Raw genomic sequence first — 24,249 nt, forward strand, 5'->3', positions numbered from 1 at the left:
ACATGTCAACACTCTCCTTTCTCGCCCTTGGAGGACTTTTTTTTTTTTGGTAAAAATATACATAGCCAAAGTTACACCATTTCAGAAGTTTTTACATGTGCAGTTCAGTGACATCGATTACATTCTTCCAGTTGTGCTGCTATTCTCACTATCCTTTTTCAAATTATTCCATCACCATTATCTTCAACTCCCTGCCCCCTATGCTTCCCATTAAACCTTTTGAGTTGCTGTTGTCTATTTGATCTCACATAGTTAATTCTTTTTTTTTTTTTGTTTGTACCTTAGATGAATGTTTATAGTACAAATAGTTTCTTATTAAACAGTTAGTACACATATTGCCCTATGACAATGGTTAACAACCACACAGCATGTCAACACTTTTCCTTTCCAACCTTGGGTTCCCTATTGTAGTTTTCTTGTCTTGTAATGTCTTTGTCTAGTTTTGGTATCTTGGTAATAATGACCTCATAGAATGAGTTAGGTAGTGTTGCCTCAGTTATCTGCTACTTCTTTTTGTTTCGATTTAATAATATATCTTTGAGATTATTCTTTCTCAATTTTAAAGAGAGGCCTCTTTTTTTTTTTTTGCCAACTACAGAGTGTTCTGTATATGACTGTTCAGTAATTTATTTATGTAACCTATCTGTTAGTCATGAACATTAAGCTTGTTCCTGTCTTTTGATATTGCAAACAATGCTGCAGTGAATAATCTTGTATATAAATAATTTTGCATAAGTGTGAGTCTGTATGTAATTGAATTTTTAGCAGAATTTCTGGATCAATCTATGACTCTTTATTTTACAGAAATACTAATTCTGACTTTTTTTGTGGAATGGGGAGTAGGATGCTGTAGGGAAACTTACTACACTCATCTAGCTGGATCATTTTGGAAAGGTTTTTTGAGCTTGGGAAGTTTACTGTGGTATCACTGAGAAGCAAAAACATTCACGTTTATCCTGTAAATGTTGAGTTTTACCTTTATTAGCCAAGATACATAACCCTGGATGGGAGGGAGTTTTGCATACCTTTTGTAAAACAGCATGGGGGCAGTATATGACCTCCTCCAGCCCCACAAGAGAGAGGGAGAACCAAGATCAACAGACCAAGGCTGATTCTTATGAGGTGGAGGTCAGACATGCCTTCTCTCTCTGCCATTTTTACCAACTCTTGACACCAACCGTCCCTCCCACAGCACTCTCTACTGGGTTCGATAATTCATTGCAATGACCATACAGAACTCACAGTCAGTTCTCATAATTGTGGGGTTTATTAGGGAAGTTAACAGTTACAATTCAGGCTCAGGAACACTCAGAATACAGTTCTTCCTTCAGGACAGCCTCTTCCCAACTGTGCTTGCAGACACGCCTGTCCCTGACCCAAGACAGCCTCTTCCCAAAGGCACTCAGCTTTCCCTCTCTGTGGGCTGGGAAGCCCACTGCGCCATCTTCTGCTGTGAGGTCTCTCCTGCCACCACTTCTCACCGTCTTCAAGGTTGCAGCTCGCTCTCTGTCTCCTGGGTCTCGGGAGCTCCTCAGTGCAGGGATCCCAAGTCCAAAGGACATGCTGGCTCCTCCCTGCTCTGGAATTGACTCTTTTTTAAGGCAAAACTGACCCGTCTCCTTGGTGGGCCACAATTACCCTATCACACAGTCCTGCCCAGTCACTTGGGTAGGAGTTTTAAGAACATAGCTAAAAAGACCACACACAAAAGTTATTAATCACGCGGCACGTAGAAAAATAATACCTGTAGATACAGCACATTTTTTGGAACTTGGATAATTAAGAAAACAAACAGATAATGGCATACAAATGTATATGTTACACATTTTAATGTCGTACTTTCCTCCTGTAGTTATATTTTGAGGTTACATTTCAGAATTATTGGTATTAAGGATCTTAGTAGTGGTGGGGTTAAGTAAAAATTACATATTTCTGAACACTGAAAAAAACTTTATACAGATATATCATATTCTAAGACCAGGACTGATTTTTTTCCTGAATAATACACTGCTAATATTTATGATTTCTCTTGTAGTCCAGTGTGAAAAAAACCAGCGTTAAAATTCTGAAAAATTTTGATGAAGCAATAATTGTGGATGCTGCAAGTCTGGATCCAGAATCTTTATATCAGCGATCATATGCAGGGTAAGATTGGCTCATGTCTAAAATTTTTACAAGTGTAGAGAATTTTGCATCATTTTAAAATGTGGCTCGCTAATCTTTTAATATGTGCCTAGCATTTTTACATATAGTGTGTAGTATAGCATGATTATTAGGATGAGGTCTGTGGAGTGATTTTCCTGGGTTTTATTTTGGCTCTGCCACTTACTGGCAAGCTACTTAACCTCTTTGTGTCTCACTTTTTGCATCTGTAAAATGAGAATGATTCTACCTCATTGGGTTGGTAGGGGGATTAAATGAGATAATACATGAGAAGCATTTAAAACATTGCTGGACATCTTGTACCAGTTGCCACTGAGTTGATTCTGATTCCTGGCAATCCCATGTATGTCAGAGTAGATATGTGCTCCATGGAGTTGTCAGTGGCTGATACTTTCTAAAGTAGATCACCAGGCCTTTCTTCCAAGGTGCCTCTGGGTAGACTCAGACCTCCAACCTTTTGGTTAGCAGTTGAGCACATTAATTGTTTGCACCACCCAGGGACTCCAGCATCTAGTAGGCACTCCATAAGTGTTAGTACTATGATAACCATCATTATTCCACTACTATCTGTGACATTGATGAGTATCATGTTTATATAGTGTGTTTTTGGCTATCTCTTGCACATTTCATTTGAGTCATTGCTAGCTATTTCAAAGACTCTGTCTTAAAAATAGAAAGAAAAAAATGCCAATATCATTTATTAATAACAGTCGTCTGACTGGGCAACGTCTGACCGCAGATACATCCGTGGTCCCGTAAGGTTATAATAGATTTTCAGATATCTCGATTGGAGAACGGGGCGTAGCAGACATAAGCAGGCGTAGCAAATGCAACAACTTCCTGCACGCAACATGTGTGTCTCATGTCTCTTGTATACAAAGCGATTGCACTGCCAGGTGTATAATGGTACGGTATGTGTATAACCTATAAAACGTGTCTTGATAGTAATCATAAATGCCTGTGTTACTGGCTTATGTATGTACTTACTGTCTTTCATCCCTGGTTTACCAGTGTTCGACTTACATAGAATCCGTAGTTATGAACCAACGTCTGTAAAGCCTATTATATTGAAAATTCAAGGTACATACTGTGGTTCATAATAACAAACAGGTGCTACTTTGCAACGCACATCAAAGCATTATTATTACTGTATTATTTTAAAAATGTTTTATTGTATCTGTAAGTATTTCATGTATAGAAAGTTACACTAAATGCTATATACTAAGACAAATATTTGACAAACGTCCGTTAGATACGAACTGTACCTAACTGTTGCAACTTATGTACAAATTCGACTTAAAGACAGACTTAGGAACAAAACTTGTTCATTATCCGAGGACTGCCTGTATATAATATGGTGTTTGCACAACATCCGAATCACCTAACGTCCTATTTCACAGTATATATTGTGGATGTTAAGCGACGCATGACTATACTTAGAAAGTGGAATAAAGTTATTCCTTTGTATTTGAAAACTAAATTGCTTGTTCATTTTAACATGTAACAAAAAGACAGTAATACATAAGATATGCCGCTTATTGAAATTTATCATACTTCCCTTCCCACTGTCCTAAAGGAATAGTGCACCCTCCTTTCCTCGCTGTTTTGAGATACTGCCTTTATCCTCAAGTACCGCTGTGTTAAGGCTTCCTGTCCCCTTTGATTACACCCCAATTCTAGTCTTCTCCACTTCTACTCAGGGTACTTACTGTTATAGAGTGTATTTTTGTTTGTTTACTTTAATTGATATTGTACTCTACATGTTTTGTTTTATGTGCTTTCATTCACAGTGAGTTTGGAATATTTTTCGTTAGTCTATACAGATTTATCTCATTTTATCTATGCTGTAGTACTCATGTAATGTTAATTATAGCTCATAACTGTGGCAAAATATGCCATAGCATGTTATTCTGCTATTTGACCATTTTGATATTGATGAGTATTTAAGTTGTTTGCAGTTTTTCACTATTATCCAAAATTGTGCAAAGGACCTCCTTTTATATGCTTTCTTGTACCAAGAAGCATTTTTTAATTTTAATATTTCTTAACAATTTACCTTTAAAAGTAGCTGTATCATTCTACATTCTCAACAGCCATTAATAAGAATACTTGTTTCCTCTGCATTCTTGTCAATACTAAATAATATCAAACTTTAATTTTTTTCCAATATTGGGTGATAGCTGATGAGTGTGAGCTTCTTTTGGTATGTTTGTTGGTTGTTCAGGTTTTTTCTTCAATGAATTGACTATTCACGCCCTTTTTACATTTTTCTGTTGGGTGATTTCTTAATGACTTGCTGGAATTTATATTAATAATTTATATTAATCATTGGTTTGTAGTATCTATTAAAAATAAGACCTCTATGTTTTTTGCCTTTTAACTTTGTTGATATGTCTTATAGAGAATTAAAAATTTTTATCATTATTTATTCATTTTGTCTTTTTTTTTAAACGATTTATAATTTAAGAAGGACTTCCCTTCCCCCCATTCTTAACATATTTTCCTGTGTTTTCTTCTAATGTTTTATAGAGTTGTTTTTTCCATTTAGGAGTGATATGAGTTAGGGAATTATTTTTTCCCAATGGTTAGCCAACTGTCCGTTTATTGAGTAGCACACACTTTCTCACTGTTTTGAGACACTGCCTTTATCCTGTATTTCCTTAGATACATGTCTCTTTTTCTGAATTTTTGTTCTGTTGCATTGATTTTTTAAAATATTTTGATTGTTTTATTGAGATAATTCACATACTACAAAGTTTATTGATTTTTAGTGTACAGTTTCAGTGAGTTTTCGTAAGTGTTTATACAGATATAAAGCACCACCCCAATAATGATATAGAACATTTTCATCGCCCAGAATAGTTCCCTCATGCCAGTCAATTCCCATCCTGTCAATCCCTGGCTTTCATCACTATAGTTTTGCCTTTTCTAGAATTTTATATAAATAGAATCATGCAATGTGTAGTTGTTTTGTGTCTGGCTTCTTTTTTATTAATTCTTTTGAGGTTGATCCCTTGTTCCATGGATTTTAATGTGTCTATTCCTATACCTTAATTGGAGCCCTGGTGGTGCAGTGTTTAAAAGCTTGGCTGCTTACCAAAAGATGGGCAGTTCAAATCCACCAGCTGCTCCTTGGAAGCCCTATGGGACAGTTCTGTTCTGTCGTATAGGGTCACTATGGGTTGGAATCGACTTGATGCCAGTGGGGTTTATACCTTAATTACTGTAACTTTATAATACATTTTGATCATTGTTAGAGCAAGTCTTACCTGTTGTCTGTTCTTTTACAAAATTGTCTTGGCTATTCTTGTGCCTTTTCTTTTCTGTGTTAATTTTAGAATTGTGAATTACCTATTAACTTGTCATCTTTCATAAACCTTTTTGGGATTTTGAATGGAATTTCATTGAATTAAGTGTTATTTTGCTTTCTGTGGGGAAGGTAGGTTCTATTTAAAGTATGCTCCACTTTGAATAACATAGGATAGCTATAAATTATATTTCTGGCTTTCCAGATTTAGATAAGATGTGTTTAAAAGTAGTTTTTCCCCCTCGTCTAAATGTAACACTAATTGTAAAAGATTATATTCTTGGTTTCATCCTTATTTAGGAAAATGACATTTGGAAGAGTCAGTGACCTGGGGAAGTTCATCCGAGAATCTGAGCCTGAGCCCGATGTAAAGAAATCAAAAGGTTTGTGGTGTTTTGATACTTTGTATTAAGCCTTTACTCACATTACTCATTGACTGTAAGTGAAGGACCATTTAAGATTTAAACTGTGTTTGTTTGTTTTTGTGAAATAACCACCATATCTTTCACCCTGTGTTTATAGTCACAAGTGAGGACAGCAAGGGCGTCATATAATCACATCGCTATACAGTCTCGTCCTCTGATCCAATTTATTGAACTTGCAGAAGGTACCCCTGTATGAAAAAATATTGCTCACCTTTTTATATAATAAAAAAATACCCAATCCAGGTTGAATTTAAGCTTTATCTTGAGACCTTCTATTTCCTCTAGATCGTTGAAAGATCTTATGAAATATATGTGAAAAATGTCAATAGGTTGAATCCAAGTCCTTACATTGTTTAAGCAGCGGAAGAGTGCTTGGTCGGTTCTAAGCGTTAGACTCACACTTTACAAGTACACTCTTTGTGACTGGTTTCAGCTTCCAAATGACTGGTTTACACGGGAGGATTTTGGAAACCAATAAACTTTTCATGTGGTTGGATTGGCAGTATTATTTCGAGTAAAAGGTACTAACTTTTGTAAGAAGAAAATGCTTCATTTTGACAAATGTGTTTAAAATTAAAAACTCTTGTTACTCTTCCCATGGAATTTAGTAGGACTGCATTCCTGATTTTTTTTTTAATACAACTGTTATTTAAATAATGAATTACACACTTTTTTTGGATGAATGATCTGTTCTTTGATCAGATGTACATTGACAGAGTACTTTAAAAAAATGCAACAATTGTTGAAACAAGTTAGACTGCAAGAAGACTTGTTACCCAGTTGACTTCACTGGTTTATCCAAATAATTGATTTCATTTCCTCTTTTGCCAGTGAAATCTTGGATACACAGCTGGGTAAAGGATAGTCTGCACAGTAGTTTATTCAGTAAATAATTCTTGAATGCCTCTGTGCACTAGCATTCACTAGGCAGGTTAGAAGATACAGATCCTGCCATCAGGAAACTTACAATCTAGTGGTTACGTGTCTTTTATTGTGTAAAACATGAATACTAGGAAGAGGTCACTGGTGGCCTTGGAGGAGAGGAAGTGCTAGGTGGCCTCTGTAAGATATTGACCAGGAAGGGCTCTGCAGTGTTATCAGGTAGGATAACAGGGTCTCCAAATTTGCTGATACAGCGTTAATAGAAAATCTCTGAGCTGTTTTTTTAGCTAGTCTTATTCCTCTGACAGCTAATGAAGAAATGCTACTATTCCAGAGTATAGGCGTTGGGTGTTTTGTCATTTGCTCATGTTTGTTTCATATGAATTAAGACATATTATGAGTAGTTAAAGATAAAAAGGAAACTTTTCTCCAAACCACTGTCTATGTATTCTATTCATTCCGTCTCTTCATATTATTTTCATCCTATAAAAACAATGGCGTGCCTACTGTATCTACTGTTCTAGATAACTGAGAAGATAACAAAATTCTTCCCTTCATGGAGCCTAACATTATAGTGGAGGAGACAGCAAACAGATAAACAAGTACAGTGTATGTGCGTGTGTTATGTATTTATATATAAATATAAAAAGCAGGTTAAGGGACTAGAAGAGTAAAGTTTAGTGGTGGTTGTCAGGAAATCTTCACTGAAGCATTTCAGTAGAGACTTGAGCAAAATGGGAGAGTAAGCCCTAGCAATATCTGAAGAGTGTTCTTGGCAAAAGGAACAGAATAGAGACCTTGAAGCTGTAGAGCGCAGTGCAAGACTGATGTGGCTGGAGTCGAATGAGCAAAGGAATGAGTGGTAGAAGGTGAATAAGGTTACCAGAGGCCATGGTAAGGACTTGACAGTGTTGGAATTTCATTGGAAGTTGCAGTAGTGAAGTGACATGATCTGATTTATGTTTTAAAGGAATCACTCTGGTAGCTGTTTGAAAAATAGAATGTAGAGGTTTGAGAGGAGAAGCGGGGAAACAGAACGTTCTGACTGTAGTCTAGCTAAGGGATGATGATGGTTGTGAATTAGGCAGGTAGTGGAAGAATGGTCAGATCTGGGTATATTTGAAGGTAGCGACAAGATTCTATCTCTACGAGCAAGCTCATCTATCAAGTTACTTGCATTATTAATTTAATTGAGGTATGCCTGCATACAGTAATGAATCTGCAGCTTGGTTTAACACATCCGTATATCCTGGTTACTTCAGTTAGTTGTCCAGACATCTCTTTAAGTCAAGTATTTTTAGGTAAGTAAATGTATTGTAGGAGCCTAGAGATTGAACACATTAATTCAGTAGGCATTTGAATGACTGCTGTGTGCCAGGCATTGTGCCAGGGATACAAATAAGAAGTGTCTGTCCTCAAGTAGCACCCACTGCACTGGGAGGAGACAGGTTTGTAAACCAATAAGTTTAATACAGTGTAATTAATAATCAGTTAAATGTTGCTATGGAAAAATCACAAGACTGGATGCTGGACTTGAATTTCATAGCACAAGCCTCGAATAGACATGCAGCCCTACGATTTTTCCCTCATAAACTCACCTTTCCATTCCTTCCTCACTCTGTGAAGTAGCTATTTTACATCTTCTTGTTACTCAAAGCTTTTACACCCCTTGGCATGCTTCACTGTTAGCTGATGGCCTCACATCTTGTTTTATTCAGAAAATAACAGCCATAAGATAAGCACTCCTTCATCTTCGCCATCACAAAATCTACAACCCTTCTGGCTTATTTCTATCTCCGTTTTATTCTTCCCTCAGGGTACAATAGAGGGAGAGGAACATCTTTTTGGACTCTAGTTTCTCCTCTAGTGCATCCCCTCTCCTATGCATCCCAAAACTTAATAGATACAAAACAAAATACTTGATTTTTCCCACAATATCTTTTCTAATCAAGTCTTTTCTATCTCAGATAATATCATTATCCATCTAAATCTGACTCCGCCTTTTCCTTAAGCTCCACATACCATCCATCTGTAATTCTTTGTTGATTCTACCAAAATATATCTTAATTCCTTCCCTTTTTCCTATCTGCCTTCTTCTCAAGTCTACCAGATACCTTCTGAGCCCAAGCTACCAACACCTTTTGCCCAGGCTATAGTAGTAGTCTCCTAACCGATTTTCTTCTGCTCTTGCCTCTCTAGGTTCATTCCCCACATAGCATCCAGAGTAACCCTTTTAAAATGTGAGTCTCATCATGTCATTTCCTAGATTAAAACCCTTCAGTGGTTTGCCACTTTTTTGGAACAAATTCAAACACTTATTATAGTCCAGTAGGCTCTCCGTGTTCTCAGCCTTGCCTTGCCTACTTCATTTGGTATAACTCTTCTGTTGCTCTCTTTGTTCTACTTACATTGGACAACTTTCAGTTCCTCAAAACAAGCCAGGTTCTTGCCTCTTCCATAACCTGTTTTGCTTATAATTTCCTCTGCCTGGAACCCTCGGCCCTCACCAGTCCTTTGCATGACTGACTCTTTCTCACCTTTGAGGTCTTTAATTCTCCTTGTTTAGAGCCAGATCTTCTCTAACAACCATATTTAAAGTATCTGGCCTCACCTGCTGAAATATTTGAAAGGTAATGATGTCTGTGGCTTACTCTTAAATGGTTCAGCAAAGAAAGTGGTAATAATAACAATAATTTAACAGTAATTGTGTGTGTAAAGAGAAAAAGCAAATGTGGCAAAAAAGTTTAGTTATTACTATTATTATTAGGTGCCGTTGAGTCGATTCTGACTCGTAGTGACCCTGTGTACAACAGAATGAAACACTGCCCAGTCCTGTAGCATCCTCATAATTTTTTTATCCTCATGTATTTTTTTCTTAGGAACTATTATTTAGTTGTTATTATTATTAAGCTTTTTATTATTATTAATAATAGGAAAAAAGTATCTGACTACTTTCTCTGTCATATAACCCTGCTGGTTTCCATTACAGCACTTATTATAATCTGTAATTATCTTATTCTCACACTTATATTTACTTGTTTATTTTTTCTGTTTCCTCCACTAGAATAAGATCCATGAGGGTACCTAGAACTCTGCCTGGCACTTTTTAGGTGCCCATTAAGCATTACATGGAAGTATGAACAAAATGCTATAAGAATACTAAGCTAAATTTTGGCTTTGATTATGGCATGATCCGCAGTCACTCAGAATCCTACCACCTAGAGAAAACACCTGTCAGTGTTTTTGCTCTATTTATACATCTGCACAACAAATCAGAATCATTCTAGTAAGATTCTTTAGAGTCAGTTGGCCTGTCCCTTTGGTATTCATTCTGACTTGTCTAAAATTACATTATTTCAGGTAACTGTACAATCATTTTTTTCATTTACACCATGAACATACTTTTAAAAGTAGACCGAGATATATGTACATGGATGTTTATTAAAACATTGTTTGTTTCTGTTAACAAAACAGTGGAGATATCTATCAGACTGTTTAAATAAACTTTATGGTTCTTCTACATAATGTACCACACTGAATTATTTTTTAATGAGATAAAACTATATTTATTAATGTGAAAAGTTTACCAAAATGTAGTAAGTGGAAAAATTGATAGAACAGTATGCATTATATGATTCCTTTTATGTTTATTTTTAAACACTTATATTATTTAAAAGTGTTATTTGTACATTGAAGAAAAGTAGAAAATACGGAAAAACAAAAACAAAAAATGAGACCATCACTGTTAGTACTTTAGCATGTGTCCTTCTGGATTATTTTTCTTTACGTATGTAAATACCAGTGACTTTGTGTTTTGCTTGTTTTTATACTGAATATACTGTTTATTAATAAGCTCCACCTTTCCATTCCAGTAGATTTTCATTGTATCTAATACTCAGACCATATATTCATGTTTCCATGATTGAACCTAAAATGTCCTTTATAGCTGCTTTGTCCAGACCAGTATTCATTTCAGGACCACACATTGCTTCTTGTTGTTAAATATCTTAAGCTTATTTTAATCTAGCATGGTCCCTTTTTTATGACCCTGGCTTGTTAAACATATTAGGCTGATGGCCCTACAAAATGCCAGACCTTCTGGATATGTTATTTAACTTATTCCTCTGTCCTTGTATTTCTTGTAAATTGCAAGTTATATTTAAAGGCTTGATGATTTGAGTTAAATATTTTTGGTTAGAGTTACATATGGGTGACATGTATGGTATTTTTTAAAGACTATATTTATGTTGGCATATCCATTAAATATTCCCTGAAAGAATACATTAACAAATTTAACAGATTATTTTAAGAATGAGAAGAGGTACGTTTTACTTTTCATTATACCCTTTTTCTCTTCTTTTTTTATTTTCTTACCCTATACTGCTTAATCATCCACCAGTACTTGTCCCATAGCTTCCTATTGCACTTGGAATAAAACCTAGATGCTCCGCTGTGATCTATAAATGTCCTCGTCCTGCCTCTGTAACCTTATCTTGAGCTGATCTTCCCTTCATGTACTAAACTCTAATTGAACTATCCTTTATTCTTTTTCTGAGGTTTCTTCCTGTTTTTGGTCCTATACAGTTGCTGTTTCCCCTCTGTAGAAGCCCTGCCATGGCTTTTGTGAAATGACAGGCTCCTTGTTCTTTTCTCAAATATTATCTCTTCAGAAAGGCCTTCCCAGCCCACATGGATCTAAAATCGTCTGTACTACTAACAGTCACTTCTTTATTTTCTTATTCACTATCTGAAATTATCTTGTTCATTTGCATACTTGTTAATAGTGTATTTTGCTTCCATGACTAGAATATTGTCTCCATGAGAGCAGCGATTTTAACTGTCTTACTTGACACTCTATTAATTGCTTCTGAAATTATGCCTGGCACATGGTAGACACTCATTAATATTTGTTGAATGAATTAATTAGTCTCTTAAAATGACATCATAGGTTATCTGGGTGTTAAGATTATGGGTTATATTTACTTTATCTTAAAAAAATTATTTTTTAAAACTCAGTTAACCTACACACATTGACACAGACATAAGTTTTTTTATCCAAATTACTTCATTCTTCTCAGGATACTCAACAGACATTTCCCCCAAAATAATGAATATTTGCTAGCACAAATGCCAGAATAATGGAGATGAAGAAAGTGAGGAGCAGGGAGACTATGATTTGTTGAGGATCACACAGCAGATTAATAGCAGTTATGAGCTTTGGTTCAAATTACCATCTTGACAACAGTTGTTTATCAACTCCCCTATCTCTATTTTCCTCTCCTTCCTTGCTGAGGGCAGCTGGAAAGAGTGTCCATCATTTAGGTTTTGAAACCCTGAAAATAGAGCATAGATGCAAAGGTTGAGTTTTGAGAAGAACATATCTCAGAGACTTCTCAGAGTGTGAAACTTTGTTTTCAGGGCAAGGATGGTAATTTTAAAACTTATATTGAAATAATCTAGGAGAAAGCATAACAAGAAGAAATTGTAAAAGGATGTTTTGAACGTGTGATCCCTATAGTGGCAGTCCCCTCATTGTGAAAGCCCTTGTGTGTCATATTAAGAAACTTGGGACTCCTGTCATCTAGATATTGGGGATTTCTAAGCAGAGTACTGACTAGATTCATTTTTCTGGAAGTCACACGGGAATGAATTAGAGTTGGGGAGGAACTGGTGTCACGGAAACCAGTCAGTCAGTAGAATGAGCTAGTCATGTAGGTAGAGAGAGAAGAGGATTTGAAGTTATTAGGTAGTGGTAGCAGGAATTAGAAGGAAGGTCAGATTTACGAGACTTTCAAGATCAAATTCAAGAGATTGCATTCCAAGATGAAATTTGGTGACAGATTTAATGTGGAGAGTAAATGCGTAATGAAGATAGCTTGAGTTTTTTAACATGAGTTCACTGGGTAGGAAATTGTGGATTAACTGAGATAGAGGATAAAGGAAAAGGTAGGTGGGAGACAGATGGACTCAACTTAGAACTTGTTTAGTTTGAGATGCCTTTGGACAATTCGGAAGTATGGGTTTGGGACCAAAGAGAAGTTTTTGTGTTGTCTGCATATTAAAGGAAATTAAAGCCCCAGGAGAGGATGAAATGCTCCAAAGAGCATATGTTGAAGAAAACAGAAGACTGGGGATGGTATCCTGGAGAACCTCCATGTTAAAGGAGCGGGGAATGGACAGAGGAAGAGTCAAAGATGTGAGTAATAGAGGAAAAGGAAAAAGTGTCAGCAAATAGGAGATTGTCAGTAGTGTGACACTAGTTGAGCCTGAAGAGACAGCAGTGTGTTTGGTAATTTCAACAGCCATTTAAGACTTTAGGCAGAACATTTAACACTGTGGCCCTGTTGACTCTGCTTGGTAGTAAAATTTGACTAGACCAATAGTCAAACATTTGCAAATAATAAAAATTATTCACGGAAAAAGATCCAGTTTTTGTATTTTTCATGAATGCTATTTATAGTTCTGTCCCAATATTGAATTAATCAGGACCTTGCCTCAAATAATTAAACCAGATCAGTTGGTTTAAGCCGTTAGGAGGTGAGCCTATTCAGACTAATAAAAGGATAAGCCGCGTATTTTATTTATGGAAATAGAGGCTAGCCTACTTCCTTGGTAGTTCATTAGGATCTGAGTACAGCTGTAGATGGATTTGTGTCCTAGGAAGTTGAGGTGTACTATGGCCGGAGCAGTGCATGGTACTCACCCAGCTAATTTATACAAACCAGAGATCCAACTTATAGCAGCATAGTCTTTACTAGAAACCCTTTGTACAGGAGCTGATCTGGAAAGATTGGATATGTAACAAATGAATTGATGTCTCCTGATAAGTTGCTAGGTTCTTATCCAAGACCAATATCCTGGTCAGAGTTTTGTTGTTTTTTAATGTTTTCTGTAAATCTAACAGTAGATGATAGTTTCTTTCATAAAGTAAGGAGAGTACCCATCAACAAATGAGTGGATAAACAAAATGTGGTATACATACAATGAAATGCTATTCTGCCAGTAAGAGAAATGAAGTCTTGATACATGCTATGTGAATGGAGCTTGAAGACATGCTAAGTGAAATAAGTCAATCACAAAAGGATAAATATTGTATGACCTCACTTTATAAAAAGACAAGAAGAGGCAAATATCTAGAGACCAAAGTTTATTAGTGGTTACCAGGGACAGGAGGGGAGCGGGTAAGGAAGGGAGAGTTACTGCTTATGGAATACTGAGTTTTTGGTTTATGGTGAGGGAAAAATCACGTCGATTTAAGGGTAGGGTGCACAGCCAATTAATGTAATTACTGTCAATAAGTTGTACACCTGTAAAAAGTTCAGTTGGCTAATGTGTGATAGATATATTTACAACAACAACAGAAAAAAAGAGTAGCTGCTGAGGCTGTTTATGTACAACAGAATACCTCATGGGATTTGATTCCTTGGTTTGGAAGTTTAGGGTCATGGTTTCATGGGACATCCCAGTTAGTTGACATAATAACATGTTTAGTGCTGCTATTCTAACTCCTAGTTTATTGCATAGCTCCTGAGTCTTAAAAGCTTGCAGACGGCCATCCAAGGTACGGTTGGTCTCTGTTCACCTGGATCAACAAAGGAAGAAGAGGAGTCAGAGACAGGAGGAAGAAGTGGAATGTGTGGCTCTGTGCCTCCAGGAGCAACTGCCTCCTTTGCTATAAGACCAGAAGAACTGGATGGTGATTGGCTACCATTACAGAACATTTTGATCAAGGATTCTATAAAAGAGACCTGATCAAAAGGGGGAATATGCAGAACATAATTTAAAATGCTCATGGAATCCAGAATTTCTGGATCCATGAAGGCTGGATGAACCCCTGAAACTATTGCCCTGAGATAATCTTTAAACCTTAAACCAAAAATATCCCCGAATTCCTCTTAAAACCAAACAACTGTTTAGCTTAACTAGTAAAGAATGTCTGTCTTGAGCATTGTGCTCATTTAAGATCTATCTATATGGGATCAAACTGACAAGAGCAACTCGAAAAATTAGGTAGCAAACTTAGGGGGCAGTGGGTTTATGTTAATGGAGAAGAACAATTTGGAAATGGGGGTGAGAATTGTTGTACTCAAAGAATGTAGTCAGTGCCACTGAATTGCACATATAGAAATCGTTGAATTTGATGTATGTTCTGCTGTGTATATTCTCAACAACAACAAAATAAATCATAAATAAATAAATGAATGCACTGACCCCCCCCGAAAAAAAAAAGAAAAGGAGAGTAGAAGAAAAACTCAGAACTCTGAAACAGCCTTTCAGAAGTTTTTCAGGTAGCACAACATGGTGAATGCAGTTAATTTTACTGAATTACACACTTAAAAATAGTTAAAATGACAGACTTTTTGTTATATATATATGTTTATCATAATTAAAACAAAAAGTGTTTACAAGTTTAATAGTCTGTTATGGAGGCAATAGAATCAGTTTTTATTAATGGTAATATTCTTTAATGTTTTGGATGGGATTGTGCAAGAAGTGAATACCCATATCTGAAAGTAACAGCTTATAAATAAGAGCACTTTTAAATATAAAGTTATGCATGAAATCTGCATTTAATTTTGGCTTTGTTTACTAGGATCCATGTTCTCACAAGCTATGAAGAAGTGGGTACAAGGAAGTACTGATGAGGTAAATTCTACTTTTAGTGTAAAGAGATTCCTTTACTAAGTACCACCTTATCTAAGTAAGGTGTAAGATTTCTTGTTACTTTAGTTCCCATGTTTAAAAATCATGGCACATCAGTGCTCCCTTATCCAGGATGTAGCAATAAATGGTGACCTCTCTTAGCATCTAACAATTACCTGGTGGTAGCAGTAGAGGTAATTTCAGTCCAGAGACTGGCCTCTGAAGGATATCCATGCATTCAAGTTTCTATCAACAAACAGGCCTCAGTAATCAGTGTAGAAATAAAAAGCTCAAATGTTTCCTTCCCCCACTGCCAATTTTACTTTCAGAAGTGGAGGCCTGCTTTTCTAATACTTAAGTATATTATTGCAAGATGGGGTGGAAAAAGAAAAGTGTTTTATTTTGACCATCCAACATGAAAATGATCATAGTGTTGGGTCCCCAGTAGCTGACTCTAGAAGACAGTGTTAAGACATCATATTAGAGAGTAGCTCAGATCCTCTCAGACATGGAAATGTACTTCTAATCCAAATAAATACAAATGATACACATACACAGTTACAGTTAGAGCATTTTTAATAAATAACCATTACCAACATTTTGAATTTCTTCTTTTAGGCCCAAGAAGAACTAGCTTGGAAGATTGCTAAAATGATAGTCAGTGACGTTATGCAGCAGGCACAGTATCATCAACCATTAGAGAAATCTACAAAGGTAAGGATAACTTATGTTCTGACCTAGCTTGTGTACAATTGAAAAGAATTAGATTTCAGATAGATAAAAATAAAAGAGGACATAAGATGGTTTCTGCTTCTGCCTTTGAATGATTAACTGATACAAAGATTGCCCTCTCATCGTAAACAACTAGAAAACATCTGGCCAACTAAATGCAACAATGGTTTCTAGATACTGGACAACAGCAGTATAGGACTATAATTTCTTGTAAGAAGGGTAATATGTAGGCAGCCCTAGCTTATTGCCTACAAGCAGTTTCCAGAGTTTACAGAGGAAGAAACCAAACAGAGCCTGGTAGTCTTGCTGAATTAAGAAGTGAGAAGTTGAGGTTTGAGGAGTTAATGGCTAGAAGTTATAGAACCAGGTACCAGAAAAGAGGGAGCTGCACAGAAAGAGAGCTCCAGAGATACGTAAAGAGGCCCACTTGAGCCCTTGGTGAGTATAGATGTACATGCATTGAGTGAAAATACACACAGCCAGACAAAGAACCCAGAAAATAGTGGGCTGGACAATTCCTGGAATTGGGGCTAGAAATAGTTCACGTTCACTGGCCGAAATGGAGAGATGTTGTGATACACAAGGCATTAGGGTAGTGCCTCCAGAAAAGGTTATGTCTTACTAGAGCTAAATTAGACCCATTGTAAAGCACTTTAAAAGCAAGTTTTGTAAGGATCAAACTGATCTGTAAGTAGCTTAACTGCATGCCAGAGCAAAGACCAGCGCTCTTTAAAAGAACACAATAGAATTAAGCATTCAACGTTGTAAAATCAGTGTCTGACATTGAGTAAAAAAATTATCAGGCATTGCAAAAAAGCAGAAAAATCTGACCTGTAACCTAGAGAAAACTCAATCTATAGAAACAGGCCCAGCAATGACAAAGATGATGAATTTAGCAGACAAAGACCTTAAAACAGCTGTTTTAAATGTTATAAATATGTTCAAGAATGTCAAGGAAAACATGAATATAATGAGGAAAGAAATGGAAGATATATAAAAAAGACCCAGATGGAACTTCTCAAAAGAAAAAATACAATATCAGAAATGAAAAATACACCCACTCCTCACTTATCAACATGGTTAGGTTCCGAAGACCAAGTCTTTGTTAGGTAAAATACTCGCAATTTCCTGCCTCAGCCTACCCTCCTCCCCAACCCCAGCCCTCCCAACTAGGTGGCTGTGGCCCCTCTGTACCTGTGGCGGTCACAGGCCCACTCTCGGTCTGCTCGCGAGTATCCGAATCCATGCTACGGGCAGCTGGCTGGATGTCCTTAGCCTCCTGGCATCACAGCTCAGGCTCGGTGGTGCACTTGATGCGGGAAGCGGGGCAGCATGGGCTGAGCAGTGCACGGCAGCCTCGGCTAGGGAGTGGTTCTGCAGAGGCGAACGCCATCCACTCCCAATGCCCGTTAGCCAGTGCCTGCATGTGAGGTGAGCCTGGGATGGAAGGTCGGGTGCACCAGAAGGGAGAGGGCGTGAGCCAGGAGGAGCAGGGATGGCTCCACTCCTCCCTTCGCGCACCCTGGACAAGCTGCACGCAGTGAGGGTGTGCACGTTGGTGGGGTCGTTAATGTGTAAAATAGTCAGATGGCAGATTTTTTACTATTGTCATAAATCTGAAATGTCAGATAATGAGATTGTCAATCAGTGAGGAGTAGATGTACACTGAACAGAATTAACAGCAGATTAGACATAGAGAAGAAAAGGTCAGTGAAAAGCAATTGAAATTATAAAAAACAAGGAAAAATAAAGTCTGGGAAGAAAACAGAAAAAGAACAGCCTCAGTGAACTCTGAGGTAATATCAAGCAATCTAACATGTAATTAGAGTTTTTGACAAAGGGGGTGGGATGCAGAAAAAAAATTTTTCAAGAAATGATAGAAAATTTCTAAATTTGATAAAAACTATAAACTCACAGATCCAGGTGTGTGATAGTTAATGTTATGTGTCAGCTTGGCTAGGCTGTAATATCTCAGCAGTTTGACAGACAACTACATATCACCTCCCATTTTGTGATCTGGTATGAGCAGCCAGTTAGTTGGAAGAGGAGTTTCCTTGGGGGTGTGGCCTGCATTAAATGAATATACATGAATATTCTGGCAAAGCTCACTTTCTTCCCAATCCTGCAGTTTTTCTCGGCATATGAACCTGGTTCCTGGAATGTAAGCCAGCAGGGGCCTCCAGCCTGTTGCCTTACCTGCAAGTTTGGGGTTCATCAGTCCATGCAACCACGTGAGCCAGTGGAGGTTGTCAGCCTGTCATCTGACCCATTGATTTGGGACTTGCTGGCCCCCACAGTTGCATGAGCCTTTCACTCACAATTGTGTGAGCCATTTCCTTGAAGCAGATCGCTCTCTATATATCTATATGTATTTCACTGGTTTTGCTCCCCTAGAGAAGCCAAACTAAGCAGAGAGGTTCACCAAACCACAAGCAAAATAAACTGAAATAAAACTACAGCAAGGTACATCATAATCAAATTACTGAAACCAATAATAAAGAGAAAATCATAAAGATGACTGGAGGAAGAGGTAAATTACATACATAGCAACAAAAAGAATGACAGCAGACTTCTTGTCAATCTGTGCCAGCCAGCAGATAGCTATTATCAGACCTTTTATCAGTGAAAGAAAAGTTGATTGAAAATTCATTCCCTACAGACTTATGACTGAAATAAATCTTTAAAAAGTTCTTCAGGAAGGAAGGAATGACACCAGGTTGAAATCTGGATCAACACAAAAGAAGTGGTGAATAGATAGGTAACTGTAAAACACTTTTCTCATTTTGAAATCTGTTTAACAGACAATTTATTTAAAGCAAAGTAATAATATATTTTGAGGTTTAGAACATACACAGAAGTAAAATGTATGACAATAATAATACAAAGGATAGGAGAAGAGAAATGGAAGAAAACCGTTGTAAGAATTCTACACTAAACATAAAGTGAGATAATGTTATTTGAAGGTATTGTGTGATAAGTTAAAGAGCAACCACTAAAAAATAAAATGGAGGCATATAGCTAATAAGCCAATAGTGAGAGGTAAAACCAAACTCTGAAAAATACTGAGTCCAAAAGAATACAGGAAAAGAGGGGGAAAGGGAACAAAAAACCAATGGGACAAATAGATGGCAAATATTAAGATGGTAGATTTAAACCAAATCATATTAATTGCATTAAATGTAAATGGTCTAAATAGTTAAAAGACAGAGATTGTCAGATTGGATGATAAAGCAAAACTCAGTTATATGTTATCTGTAGGAAGCCCACTTTAAATATAAAGACAAAGATAGGTTAAAAGTAAAAGGATGGAAAAGACACAGCATGCAAGCACTGTGAAAGGTAAGTTAAAATAGCTGTATTACTGCAAATCAGAGTAAACTTCAAAGCAAGGAGAATTACCAGGCAGAGAGGACATTTCATAATGACAAAAAGGTCAGTTCATCAAGAAGACATTACAGTCCTAAACATGTATGCATCTAATAACAACTTCAAAATGCATAGAAGCAAAAACTAATAGAACTGCAGGAAGAAATACACAATCCATAACTATTGTTGGAGATTTCAGCGTTCCTCTCTCAGTAATTGATAGAACACTAAGGATGTAGAAGACTTGACCAGTGCTATCAACCATCTTAGCCTAAATGACATAGAAGAATTCACTCAGCAATAGCAGAATACACATTCTTTTTAAATGTACATGCAACATTCACCAAGAATACCATATGCTGGGCCATAGGAAACAAATTTCGATAAATTTTAAAGTATTATAATCATACAGAGTATGTTCTCTGACCACAGTGGAATTAAACTAGAAATCAGTCAATAGCAGAGAGATGTTTGGGGAAATCCCAGTATTTGGAAATTAAACAACATGCTTCTGAGTAACTCATGAGTCAAGGAAGAAATCAAAAGAGAAATTAGAAAATATTTTTGACTGCACTAAAATGAAAACACAACATAATATTTGTGGAACACTGCTAAAGCAGTTCTTAGAGGAAATTTTATAGCATTAATTGTTTACGTGACATAAGAAAGATCCAAGTCTTTTTTGTTAAGAAACTAGAAATGAGTAAATTAAAGTCAAAGCAGAAGGAAGTACCTAATAAAGATAATCGTGGGTATAATTACATGGAAAAGGGGCAAACGGTAGGAAAAAAAAATAAAAGATGGCTCTTTGTAAGGACCAATTAAATTGATAAACCTCTAGCCAGACTAATTTAGAGAAACACAGAGCGTAGACATGAGTTATCAGTAGAAGGATTGAAAGATGGGACATTACTACAGCTCCTACAATTATTAAATTGATAATAAGGGAATATTATGAACAGCTTTGTGCTAATAAATTCAACAGCTTGGATGAAATGGAGAAATTCCTTGAAATACACAAATTACCAAAACTCACTCAAGAAGAAGTAGATAACCTGAATAATGCTTTATCTATTTAAAAAATAGGGTTTGTAGTTTTTTTTTTTTTAAAAAAAAAGCCTTCCCACAGGACTTAGGGCTGTGGTCTCATGGGACAATCCAGTTAATTGGTTTAATATATATATCTTAAAGTTTATGTTCTACCTCCCAGTATGGTGGGAGTAGTGTCTGGGGTCTTAAAAGCTTAGGAACAGCCATCTAAGATACAACTATTGGTCTTTGTTTGTCTGGAACAAAAGAGAAAGAGGGAAAGCAAGAATCAGAAAGAACTGAACTACAGGAGTAATTGTCTACAGATACCACTGCCTCAGGAAGACATTACGATCCTAAACACCTATGCATCTAATAAAAGAGCTTCAAAATACAGGAAGCAGAAACTGATAGAACTGTAGATAGAAATAAACATCCATAATTATTGGTAGCATTTCTCTCTCAGTAATTGATAGAACAGTCAGGAGACTAGAACAAGATGGTGCTCGGCTACAACTACTGAACGTTCTGATCAGGCTGATCAGGAACACAATAGATGAATCCTGATTAAAAAGGGAGAAAATGTGGCACAGAATTTCTAATTCTTAAAGAATTCAGACTTACTAGACCTAGTGAGCGAGGCTGGAGGAGTCCTTGAGACTTTGGCCCTGAGTTGCTCTTCAAACCTTGAATTGAAACTGTCCCCTGAAGTCACCTTTAAACTAAATAACAGTTTAGCCCAAAGCATAAAGATTGTCACCCTTGAGTATTGCATTTTCAACAACAACAACAAAATTATATAAAACCAAAGGATCAGCAGCTATTTTCAAGCGTAGATGAGAAGGTTGGAGGGGTGGAATAGGAAGTGAAACAGCAAGAACAGAAACAAGGAGAATGTTGACACTGTGTAAAGAATGTAACCAGTGTCACTTATCATCATGTCTAGAAACTGAAATGGGAATGAGTTTTACTGTGTATATTTTCATTAAAAATAAAATTAGAAGGCGGAGTCAACATGGGGCTCTAGACAGACGCACCATGCTGTCCGCCTGCAGCAAAGACCCGAAAAACTAAGTAAAACATGCAGTGGTCAGTCTTGGAAACCTGAGCATCAAATGAAGGGATAAAGAACTAGATCAAACACCAAATGGAAGAAGAAACTGACAGAAAACAGAACAAGGATACAAAGTGGAGGTCCCCTGCCAACTAATAGGGCACAATGTTGCCATTCTGAAGCACAGCCAGCAACAATCTGGGACAGGGAGGCAACTTCATGGGACTCCCATAGCTCCCAGTAACCAGAGTAACATGCTTTCCCACCTCTCAACCTTGAGGTGAGTAGAAGCAAGAACCACACCAACCTGGCAGCCCCCGCCACCAGGGTCCACAATACAACCCCCGCCCTGGCCCGCCCCGCCCCCTCCTACGATGCAGCTTTTTTTTCCTTCCTTTTCTTTCTCCTTCCCACCTAGCCCCGTATACCTCCTCTCCCCCTTCCTGCTGGCTCTCACTGTCCCACCAGTTTTTTCTTTGTTTCTCCCTTCCACCACCTAGCCCCATATACCACCTCCCTCCCAACCAGCCCCCAGGTCTGCCCCACCCCCACTCACCGGCCCCCACCACACCGCCATTTTTTTTTCTTTCTTCCTTTTCTTCTCCCTCCTACTTAGCCTCATACACCATCCCCCCCTCCCACTGGCCACTGCTGCATCTAAAAAACCACCAATTTGCCATTACCCCAGGTCCATCCCGTACCCACCTGCCAGCCGCCACTGTGCTGCATTTTTATTCTTTTCCTTCTTTCCTTCCCCCCTGCTAGACCTGTATACCACCTCCCCTCCCTTCCCAGCAGCCCCCAGGTCAGCCCACCCCCACTCGCCAGCCCCCACTGTAGTGCCATTTTTTTCTCTTCCTTTTCTTTTCCCTCCCACATAGCACTGTATACCACCTCCCCCCACCCCAACCAGCCCCTCTGCCCTGCCGCAGCTGGAGAGCCACCAGCCCACTGCTGTCCTGGGTCTGGACCCCACCCATAGCCACTAGCCCCAGCTGCACCATTTTTCCCCTCTTTTTTCCTTCCTTTTCTTCCTTTCTTTTCTTTCTCCCTCCCACCTAGCCTTGTACACCTGTTCACCACCTTTCCCACTGGCCCCTGCATCACCGCCGTGATAGAGTGCCACTGGTGCACTGGCTTAACACTGCTGGGTCCACTGTACCCCACCCGCTGGCCTCTTTTTTTTCTTCTTTTTTTCTTTCCTTCTTTTCTTTCTCCCTCCAACCTAACCCTGTATACCACCTCTCCACCCTTCCCACTAGCCCCCAGGTCCACTGCACTGCCACCCACCAGCAACTCCCTTGCTTCCCTTTTTTAAAATTTCTTTCTCTTTTCTCTCTCCCTCCCACCTAGCCCCATCTGTTGTCACCTTCCCCTTCCTGCCTGCTCCCATCACACTACCACAGGTAGTGTGCCCCTGGTGCTCAGGCCCACTGCCGGACTGTGCCCACACTGCACCTCCCCTCCCACCACTCAACCAGTTGCTGAATGGAGGGAAGTGAGCCCGTCCCACTCCCTATGTGACACCCCCGCCCATCTGGTAAGGGGCTATGAATGCTCCCACACCTGTGTACCAACATCAGGAGGCAGACAGTCCTCACCCAGTCTGCCCTCAGCCACCTTGCCAAACGAGTGTACAACGAAGCAGGCTTACCCTGCCTGCTGTTGCCGTACCCACCCAGGTAAGGTGGTGAGGGCTGTCGTGCCCTCAGATGAGCGAACAGCAAATCACACTTGGCCCACCCCCTCTGACACAGCAAAACAAATCAAAACAGAAGGATGAACCAAATGAACATACAATCAATAAATAAAGAAAATAATACTATAATGTCTCAGAGACAGTAGACAATGTCAAAACATATAAAAAAAGCAAGACAGGATGGCTCCAGCAAGTGACTAAAATAATGAGATAATTTTCCAGTAGAAGAAAAGGCAGTGAAACTACCTGATACAGAATTGAAGAGATTAATATTTATGGTTCTTCAAGAGGTCAGGAAAGAGATCAAGGAAAGCACAGACAAAACCAAGGGAAAAAATAGACAAAATCATGGAAAACACAGGAAAAAACAATGAAAACATAGCCAAAATCAAGGAAAACACAAAGTAATAGAAGAATTCAGGAAATAGTGCAGAAACAAAAGTCAAAATAAATCACACAAAAACAACAACTAAAATCCAAAAGATAAACAATAAAATGTCAGAAATGGACAACTCAATAGAAGGTTTTAGGAGCAAATTTGAAACAGTGGAAGACAGTGAGATTGAAGACAAATTCATGGATGCCACTTTGAGGAAAAATCAGATAAAAGAGTGAAGAAAACCTAAGAATTGCATGGAACACAGTCAAGAGCAAACATTTGCACATGATCCGAGTTCTAGAACAGGGAGAGAAAATGGAAAACACAGAGAAGATTGTTGAAGATTTGCTGGTAGAAAACATCCCAAATATCATGAAAGACAAAAAACTGACCATCCAAGAAGCTCAGTGAAGCCATATAGAGTAGACCCCAAAAGAAAGTCTTCAAGACATATCATAATCATAGTCACACTTGCCAAAACCAAAGACAATGAAAGAATACTGAGAGCAGCTCAAGAAAAACGGAAACTCACTTACAAAAGCTAAACAATAAGACTAAGCTCTGATTACT

General features: G+C 37.9%; 1 protein-coding gene across 4 annotated transcripts in view; it reads left to right on the forward strand.

Annotated features, from left to right (window-relative positions):
- AKAP10 (A-kinase anchoring protein 10) overlaps window positions 1-24,249 on the forward strand; it is a 124,670-nt gene that overhangs the window by 86,058 nt on the left and 14,363 nt on the right. For 2 of the 4 annotated variants that reach the window (XM_023735521.1, XM_023735522.1), the window contains exons 11-14: window positions 2,036-2,145; window positions 5,771-5,853; window positions 15,371-15,423; window positions 16,039-17,168. In XM_023735521.1, coding sequence (XP_023591289.1) covers window positions 2,036-2,145; window positions 5,771-5,853; window positions 15,371-15,423; window positions 16,039-16,161 — 369 coding nt within the window. In that variant the 3' untranslated portion in view covers window positions 16,162-17,168. Of the gene's footprint in view, window positions 1-2,035; window positions 2,146-5,770; window positions 5,854-12,841; window positions 13,831-15,370; window positions 15,424-16,038; window positions 17,169-24,249 lie in introns of those variants that run through there. The other 2 variants (XM_004380979.2, XM_023735523.1) reach the window with 2 other exon arrangements.

Source organism: Trichechus manatus, unplaced genomic scaffold, assembly GCF_000243295.1.
Source record: "Trichechus manatus latirostris isolate Lorelei unplaced genomic scaffold, TriManLat1.0 scaffold00080, whole genome shotgun sequence".
Lineage (NCBI taxonomy): Eukaryota > Metazoa > Chordata > Mammalia > Sirenia > Trichechidae > Trichechus > Trichechus manatus.